This window comes from Microtus ochrogaster, chromosome 15 (genome assembly GCF_000317375.1).
Source record: "Microtus ochrogaster isolate Prairie Vole_2 chromosome 15, MicOch1.0, whole genome shotgun sequence".
Lineage (NCBI taxonomy): Eukaryota > Metazoa > Chordata > Mammalia > Rodentia > Cricetidae > Microtus > Microtus ochrogaster.
In genome coordinates this window covers 886712-895591 of record NC_022017.1, presented here as the reverse complement: position 1 = coordinate 895591, position 8880 = coordinate 886712, and the positions used below count along the sequence as shown (strand labels likewise).

Sequence of the window (8880 nt, the reverse complement as noted above, 5' to 3'; positions counted from 1 at the left end):
CATTACAGATGGTTGTGAGCCACCATGTGGTTGCTGGGAATTGAACTCAGGACCTTTGGAAGAGCAGGCAGTGCTCTTAACCACTGAGCCATCTCTCCAGCCCCTCTCTTAATGTTTTTATGAGAAATAATAAACGTCAAGTTGAGTAACTATAACTGAATAATGCATAATTAGATGACTGTATGTTCAATATATATTTTAATGGTTGATATGGGTTAACATGGTTCATAATGTGTGTTCAGTAAATGTTTTTTTCCCTCTTCCTGCTTCTGCTTGTCTGTTTGCTATGGATTCATCTTTCCTTCTATTGTCTTAAATTTTTTTTAAAGATTTATTTACTTATGTATTTTAAGTATATGAGTGCTCTACTTGCATGTATGCCTGCATGACAGAAGACGGCATCAGACAGAAGAGGCCATTAGACCCCATTACAGATGGCTGTGAGCCACCATGTGGTTGCTGGCAATTGAACTCAGGTTCTCTGGAAAAGCAGCCAGTGCTCTTAACCACTGAGTCATCTCTCCAGCCCTCTTAAAATTGTTTTTCAAAAATGACAGTTATTTATGTGCCTGTGTGTTCTTTGTGTGTGCATATGTGTGTATGCATGTACATACGCCAGCGCACATGTTCCATAACACACGTGGAGAGCAGAGGGTAACTTCACAAGGTAGTTTTCTCCTTCTAGTCTTTTGAGGCTGGTCTCTCTTGTTTCTGTCACTGTGCTATATATCCCAGGCTGGCTGACCCACCAAAGTCAGCTTTTTCCTCGGGTTCCAAGAATCGAGCCCAAGTGGTCAGGCTTGAACATATAGTTCGCTTACTCACTGAGCCATCTCCCCGATCCTCTTTTTTCTTTTCTAAACATTTGTTTATTTATTTGTGTGTGGTTTGGCATGCACATCCCAAGGCTTGCCTATGGAGGGCAAAGGGACTCAGTTCTCTCTTTTTGTAATGTGGGTTCTGGAGACCAAACTCAAATATTAGGCTTGGAGGCAGGCACCTCTGCCCACCCCCCAGGCCATCTCACAGACCTCCTTCCCATGTGTGGTGTATGTGAGTGCACATGAGGGGCTCAGAGGCTGAAGTCTCATCCACTGAGACCTGTTCTCTCTCATGTGCATGCGTGTGTGTGCTGTGTGGCTACATGTATGGGTGGATCAGAGACTGATGTCAGATTTCTCATAATCAAACCCAGAGCCCTGAGATCACCAGTTTGCCTCAACTGTCTGGTCAGCCAACTGTGGGGATCCCGTTTTTGCCTCCTGTGTGCTGGGACTGCATACAGGTGGCTGCCACACTGGCTAGGCATTCTTTTTTTTTTTTTTGGTTTTTCGAGACAGGGTTTCTCTGTGGCTTTGGAGCGTGTCCTGGAACTAGCTCTTGTAGACCAGGCTGGTCTCGAACTCACAGAGATCCGCCTGCCTCTGCCTCCCGAGTGCTGGGATTAAAGGCGTGCGCCACCATCGCCTGGCTGGCTAGGCATTCTTTTATGTGAATGCTGAGGTTTTGAACTCTGCTCCTCATACGTGCATGTAAGTGCTCCCCAGCCCCAGCTCTGGTGTTTAAAGCCATGGATTGGGACTCTCACTGACATGTGTTCCCATCCCCTCTACTGCTTTGCTTTGCTTTTCCTTTTAGTTCTTTGAGACAGGAGTGCTGGTTTGAAGGTGAGCCTGTTCTATCATGCTCACCACGCTGGGCTCTTCTTTTTTCTATCAGAACCAGAAAGGGAAACAGTTGCTCTTTCTGTGCCCACAAGGTGGTGCCAAGGACACACAACTGGTCTAAACCAGGGTGAGGGAGAATTGTAGTTTGTGTAGTTTGTAGGGTTACCAAAGCAGAGGTGGAAGGGCAGAAAGCAGAGAAAGAGCAGGGTCAGCCCAACTAGGTGCAAAGGTTGGGGTCCAGGCTCCCTCACCCGCAGGAAAGTCTTGGCCCAGAGTCGGAAATGCAGCTGCAGACTCCGGCTCTCTTGGCGGTGCAGTGGCCCAAATTCACAACGCAACCTGAAGCACTTGGCTTCAGGACATTTCTGGAAAGAAAGAAGGCCTCTGAGCCCAGACTGCTCTGGTGATCCTCAGAACTCAAATGGGTGTCCAGTGCCAGGGACAAACTTCATTCCCTGCAATGACTTACCAGGACTTGTGGCCCAGAGGCGGTAGAACTCCTGCCTGGAGCCTCTCGTTTCTGCAGGTGGTGTGGGGAACTCTCCAGATCCAACTGGAAGAAGAGAAATGTCCCTCCTGATTCATCATACCTAGATCAGCCTGAACCTGAGTTCCAGAGCAGGGGCCTTGCTTCTGTCTCTGTCCCTGTGTTCAGCCAACCCACCCACTGCCAAGAACAAGGCCTCCACCTTGTTCTGCACTGAAATAGGAGATGTGTAAAGAATCACTAAGTCCTTCCTGCGTCGGGACCTTTGTACTGGCTGTTTCCTCCGTTGGGAATGTCCTTAGCCTTGTCTTTCAGGCTTCAGTAGAATCATGACTTGATTTGTTGATTTAGCAATGCTGGGATTGAACCTAGAGTCTTGGACACGCTAGCCAAGTGTCCTACCCGGCTAAGGCTACCTCTTCTAGAGGTCCACTTGTCTGTTTTCTTTCTTTCCTTCAAGAGTTCTCACTATGTGGCCTTGGCTGTCCTGGAACTCACTATGTAGAGTGGACTGGCCTTAACTTTGTGGTTATCCTCCCGCTCCAGCCTCCTCTAAGTGCTGGTGATTGAGATTAGAGGTGTGCTGAGATGACAGACATGCCCACCATGCCTGCGTAGCTTTTTCCTTTTGTCTTTTTGGTTTTTCGAGACAGGGTTTCTCTGTAACTTTGGAGCCTGTCCTGGAACTAGCTCTTATAGACCAGCTGGCCTCAAACTCACAGAGATCTGCTTGCCTCTGCCTCCTGAGTGCTGGAATCAAAAGTGTGCACTACCACCGCCTGGCTAGCTTTTTTCATTTTTTAAATTATTTTCCGTCCATTTTCTTTTTTCTCTTAGGGCCTCAGGCATACAGCTGAGAATAACCCTGAATGCCTGAGCCTCCTGCCTTGCCTCCCAAGTGCTGGGACTACCATGCCAGGTTTCATTACTTCTCATCAGCCAATTATTTTTCTTTTTATGTCTTATTGTTTACCAAGTCTTTGTTAGATGCAAGCTCCAGGAGTGAGAGGACCTTGTGAGTTTCATTTGGTGTGGGGGTTTTCCTAGGTCTAACAGTGTTCACTGTAACCCTTACTTCATTAAGGGTTGTTGACAAGTAAACACAGTCTCAGAGGGCCAGAGGACAGGTCTGAAGCCTCACAGAAGGACAAGGTGGCACAGATCTAGGAGCACACCAGGACAGAGTGGAGGCTATTTCAGGACAAAGGACAGAAATGCAGTGGATATAGGCCTTTTTTTTCCCTTCCAGATCTCCCCACCACTTCCAGTAGTCTCCAGGCAGCCTTTCCTAGACCCCAGTCCACCACCCCATGCCCATGTCCAGGTTCTTACCTCCAGGCCTTGTGAGTTGGGGGAATAGTTGGAGGTACAGTTGCTGAGTCCTGTCACCCTGGTCACGTAGAGGAGCTGCTGGCCTTCCAGAGCCTGGGGACAGCTAAGCTCCAGTACGCCCTGGCTGATGGAGCTGGGGCCCTGGTTGATGAGCTGAGAGGGAACAATACAACTCTATTATTGTGTTATCTCTGAACTTTTTGACTGTGAAGGAGCTAAGTACAGAGAGACATTTTATTATACGGGCTGCTAAGCAAAACCAGCATGTATATTATAAAGGTATCATGACTTTAAAATTTGAGTCTAAGGCTATGTTGCTTTTGAAAAGAGGTTCTTCTCTTGTTTCCACAGAAGATGAGAACCTGTGGATTGCTTTCAGACCAATATGGTTTGATAAACAGCAGGAAAAAAGCTAATGGGTCAAGCAGTGACTTTTTTTTTTATTTTGGTTTTTCGAGATAGGGTTTCTCTGTAGCTTTGGAGCCTGTCCTGGAATTAGCTCTTGTAGACCAGGCTAGCCTCGAACTCACAGAGATCTGCCTGCCTCTGCCTCTCAAGTGTAAAGCAGTGATTTAATTAATACAGGTTCTGTGTGGTTATTTCGGGTCTAAGCTAGTCAGGCTTAGACAAACAAGTGGCCCCTCCTCCAACACAATTCTCTGAAGGGAAGGCTGGCTCGATATGCAGGCCTGGGTCACAACCCATACACACTGCATCAGGACTGAGAACTGAAGGGACATCTGAAGGCAGCTATAAAGCCCACTTTTGAGACAAGGTCTTACTCTGTACCCAGGCTGGCCTGGAACTCACAGAAATCCCCATGTGACTCCTTGTAAGTCCGTGACTAGTGTGTTCCTCTTCTGGCCATCTGTCAGAAGCTCTCAGTACTCACCAGGCTGTCCCCTCTTCTCCACTGACCCAGGTCCTAGCTGCTGTCACTTATAGTGGTCCTCTTTTGTCCCCTCATGTGGTTTGACCCCCAGCTTGTCTCCTGACCTCCTCACCTCATAGACATGGTGGACAGCAGGGCCCAAGTCTCCCTCCTTCTGAGGCTGGTCTTGGGGGTCCCAGTCACTAACTGGGAAGATCACAGCTTCAGGCTTGGAGACACTGAGGAGGAATATGGTTTAGAACAGGCAAGAGGAATCCAAGTGTCCTTCCGTAGAAATCCACCCCCCTCCCTCTAAAGGCCCCATTCTGCTTGGGCACTGACCCATTAAGGGAGACCTGGGCTTGAGCCTCCACGGAGAGCGGGAAGGAGACCACATTGCTTTGTGAATTGTTCAGGTTCTTGCTGTGAGATGGAGGCAAGAGTGAAGTCGTTTGATGAGAATCCCCAGGCACCAGGGTCTGCCACCTGCCCCCACTCTCCCTTTTTTCCCTCTGAACTCCTTACCTGAGAATCTGGAAGTCGAACTGGATGGTTTTCTTTGTGTCTTGAAGATGAGGAACAGTGAACCGAAGGCCACCCCAAAGCTGTGAAACAGGGAGGAAAAGGGACAGTTAGATGGGGTGCTCAGCTGTATGCTGGGGCAGCAGGACCCCATCCTGGGCTCGCTCCCACCCTTCCTCTTCTATTCCTGACTTACACTGGCACCTGCCTTCATGGGGTTGCCCAGGTCACACACCAGCTGGCGGCTCTGGTTCACAGCAAAGTAGTCACAGCTCAGGCTGGAGAAGTTCTGGGGATAGGTGGGCACAGGCCAATCAGGCTTTGGCACCCCTCTGGAGGGGACCACCTCTGCACCCCACCTGAGAGTCCCTTCTCACCCCTGGGTGTCTGACAAGTCCTGAGTACTCGGCCTCCAGAGGGGCTGTGACCCAAAGCTCAGCCTCATAGGCGCCACCCTCACCCAGATTCTGGGCATGGAATGTCAGGTTCAGTGAGTTCTTATCACCCAGGTACACTTGTTTCTTCTCCCTGGAGGGAGACAGGGTAAGGACACTGAAGAATGAATCCACGAACCAAGGCAATCAGGCATGGTAGCACACAGCAGGAGTGGCCCTGCTGACTGAGCCCTCGCTCTGGCGAGCATGAGGAGCTGCACGTATAGCATTGTGCTTACTCTGTCTAGAGTCAGAGAAACGGACAGAGCTGACAGCCAGAGATGCTCGCAGACTCCCAGCTAAGCTGTCCCCGACCCTTGGTCACGTGACATTGGTCACGTGACAGCCCCACTCACCCATACACAGCCAGCTGCAGGTCAGGCACACAGATGTTGTCCTCACCACAGTCCAGCAAGATCTGGGCCTGGGGAGCAGGACAGCTTTGAGAAGGGTCCTCCGACCCCTTTCCCAGGGCCCTGCCTCAGGTGCCAGGCCTGTCCTCCCAAGTTCCTTCCTTACCTTGTCCTCTATCCGACTCTTGCTCTGGTAGTGTAGGACTGGCCGCAGGCCATGGCTGTCCATGGGGGCTTTGGGGTCCAAGGAGAAGTTGAGGGCAATGTGAATTGGGGAGAGTTTGTCTCGGAATTCTGACTCGTTCTAGGACCAGGGTAGAGAGTACACGAGATCAGGGACTCTGAGGCTTCAGTGGCCCTGTTTCTTTGTCTCGCTTCTTTTTTTAATCTTCTCAAGACCCATATCTGACAATCCCCATTGCTCTGTAGGTCCAGGCACCAACTGCACTCTCAGCCCATACCCTGAGGTAGATCTTCATCTCCCTGCAGTCTTCCCGAGCCCCATTCTGGATAAGCAGGGTCTGGGTAAGGATGGCCTGCTTGGAAGCCAGGAAGAGCGCCCGTCGGATCCCTCCCTTCTGCTTCTGCCAGTCCAGCTGGAGTTCAACCTCGAAACCTGTGGCCAGGAAATGCAGTGTGAGTCTGTCCATCCTAGCTGCCGGACTCAGCCCTGGCACCCCACACCACGGCCTGTCTCCTCACCTATAGAGTCGGGGACGTGTTTTCCAGAGGCATTGAGGCAGAAGCTAAGGTTGATGCTGGAGAACGACAGAAGAGAAAGCACTGAGTGTAACTGGAATTGGACCCTCCCGACTAGGTCACCCCCATTTGTTCTTTCCTGGGGCAGACATGGCCCCCTGCCCACTAACAGGGTTCTGGCTCAGCTCACCAGGACACAGGGTTTCCTTCCAGGCTGCAACTGCGCTCCTCTGGGTTGAACATGGAGGGAAAGATGGTGAGAGATGAGCTGACAGACACGATAGGCCGCCCCCTGTAGAGAGTGAATGTGTGTTAAACAGAGTTAAGACTCCTTTGAGGTGCTGGGCAGTGGTGGCCCATGCCTTTAACCTCAGCAAGGGGGGGGGGAGAGGCAAAGGCAGGCGGATCTCTGTGAGTTCAAGGCCAGCCTGGTCTACAGAGCTAATTCCAGGACAGGCTCCAAAGCTACAGAGAAACCCTGTCTCAAAAAAAAAAAAAAAAAAAAAAAAAAGAAAAAAAAAAGACTCCTCTGAGAGCTGGCACCAGCCCCAGGACACCAGTTGCCTCTGCACTGACGTCCCCAGTCCTTGTTCTAAAGGGGCATTTCCAGTTCCCCAGGCTGCCTCAGTCTCCCTGAGTCCGTACCTGTACACCAGAGCCTTGTCCACACCGAACGACCCAACGATTAGATCTGCAAAAAGTCAAAATACAACCCTTCACAGCAAGCCCCAAATTAGGACCCTTTTTTCCTAAACTTTCTAATTTCATGACTCAAGGAAGCCTGAGCTAGGGGACTGCACCATCTGGTGGCAGCTGCCTAGAAATGCACCTTCTAAGACGAAGGGGCAGTGGCTACAACTTACCAGGGTATCCATTGCCGTCCAGATCCTGGCCTCCTCGAAGGGCGGAACCAAAGAAGTCTGGCGTATGGTCAGCTGCCCACAGGGGCTGCAGAACCTGGGAAGGCCTAGTGCTCAGTCCACCTGGGCCTCCGGGGAATATAAACACGACTCCCTGCTGGGTCTCCCCACCAAATGGAGCTCCAATGGCGACATCTGCAAGACATAACACACATTTGTCGTCAAGTCAGGAGGCCAGGGCTCCAAATCCCTACCACAAAATCTCCGGATATCACTCCCTACACACCTACCTGTCAATTCCTGCTCTAAATCTCTTTAAACTCCAATACCCATGGGAAGTCAAGGGGGCCTGGGTAGTTAGTTTAGTTGACAGAAACCCTCCCCCTAAGTTCCCCACCCCCCATCCTCCACCCCCCACTCCCCGCCTTAGCCCCCTGGGCCATGATGCTTACCATTGTAGCCATCTTGGTCCAGGTCCCCCAGAGGTGTCAAGGAGCTTCCAAATCGGCCAAACTCATCTTGGCCAGTGAGGGTGAGGGTGGGTGTGGGCTCGATGCCAGTTGGGTGCTGCAGGTAGATGTAAACCCTGCCCACCTCCTGAGGCCTCCCGTCAGCTGTCCGTTCCATGAGCAAGGGTGCCCCTACCAGCAGGTCATCTAGCCTGAGGAAAATGGCAGACCCAAGCATCCTGATAACCTTGTCCTGCCACCATTTACTGCCCCATCCAGGAAATCCCAGGCATTCTGGATCCCCAGGCTCCCTTCTGTGAATAGAAAACACCCTCAAGGAGCACTCTGCCTGCACTGCCCTCCTTCCCAGCACTCACCCATCCCCATTGGTATCAGTGGCGGCCACAGCGTAGCCGAAATAGGAGGCCATCTGTGGGGACAAAGAACAAGGTTCAGTCGGTAGAAGGATAACGAGGACCTATGAGCAGACGTTTAGGGGCTCCAGAGAGGTGGGGAGTTTGACACTATTGGTCCACAGCTTGGTGGAGGCAAGGGTGTCCTCACCTGTTCTCCTGAGACATTGTAGAGGGAGTGGATATCTGAGCCATTAAGGATGGTGACCTGAAGGTGAAGAGAAAGGTCCTGAATGCCCCACAGTCGAAGGTCTGGGACACATGGGACAGGCATTCCTCAGCGCTTCTGACTCCTTTCCAGTTTGCCCTCCCTCCACCTACAGGTTTTCTCTACCCCCTTGCTGTTTTGCCTTTTTTTTTTTAAGATTTATTTATTATTATGTATACAGTGTTATAATGTATACAGCATTCTGCCTGCAGGCCAGAAGAGGGCACCAGATCTCATTACAGATGGTTATGAGCTACCATGTGTTTCCTGGGAATTGAACTCAGGACCTCTAGAGAAGCAGCCAAGCCATCTCTCCAGCCCCCGCTGATTTGTCTTTTTCCTTTATATCTCTTATGGATTTTCATCTCTACCCAGTAGATTCTAGTCACTATAATGTAAGATCAGTGGAACCAGGAGCATTGTTTTTGCCTCTCAGAGACTAAAGAACTTGGTAAGCAGCAGGTGAACAGTAGCTGATACCGAAAACACACTGGGGGGCTGGAGAGATGGCTCAGTGGTTAAGAGCATTGCCTGCTCTTCCAAAGGTCCTGAGTTCAATTCCCAGCAACCACATGGTGGCTCACA

The 8880-nt window shown here is 50.7% G+C and overlaps 1 protein-coding gene across 1 annotated transcript in view; it reads right to left on the bottom strand.

Annotated features, from left to right (window-relative positions):
- Nucleotides 1-8880, bottom strand: part of Itga5 (integrin subunit alpha 5) — a 23287-nt gene that overhangs the window by 4012 nt on the left and 10395 nt on the right. The window contains exons 10-27 of the mRNA XM_005353778.3: nt 8239-8295; nt 8052-8104; nt 7678-7886; nt 7229-7420; nt 7011-7056; nt 6556-6657; nt 6369-6424; nt 6128-6282; nt 5833-5970; nt 5670-5737; nt 5257-5407; nt 5076-5168; nt 4883-4962; nt 4700-4780; nt 4491-4596; nt 3487-3639; nt 2137-2220; nt 1919-2032 (exon numbers count right to left, since the gene is read on the bottom strand). Coding sequence (XP_005353835.2) covers nt 1919-2032; nt 2137-2220; nt 3487-3639; nt 4491-4596; nt 4700-4780; nt 4883-4962; nt 5076-5168; nt 5257-5407; nt 5670-5737; nt 5833-5970; nt 6128-6282; nt 6369-6424; nt 6556-6657; nt 7011-7056; nt 7229-7420; nt 7678-7886; nt 8052-8104; nt 8239-8295 — 1938 coding nt within the window. The remainder of the gene's footprint in view (nt 1-1918; nt 2033-2136; nt 2221-3486; nt 3640-4490; nt 4597-4699; nt 4781-4882; nt 4963-5075; nt 5169-5256; nt 5408-5669; nt 5738-5832; nt 5971-6127; nt 6283-6368; nt 6425-6555; nt 6658-7010; nt 7057-7228; nt 7421-7677; nt 7887-8051; nt 8105-8238; nt 8296-8880) is intronic.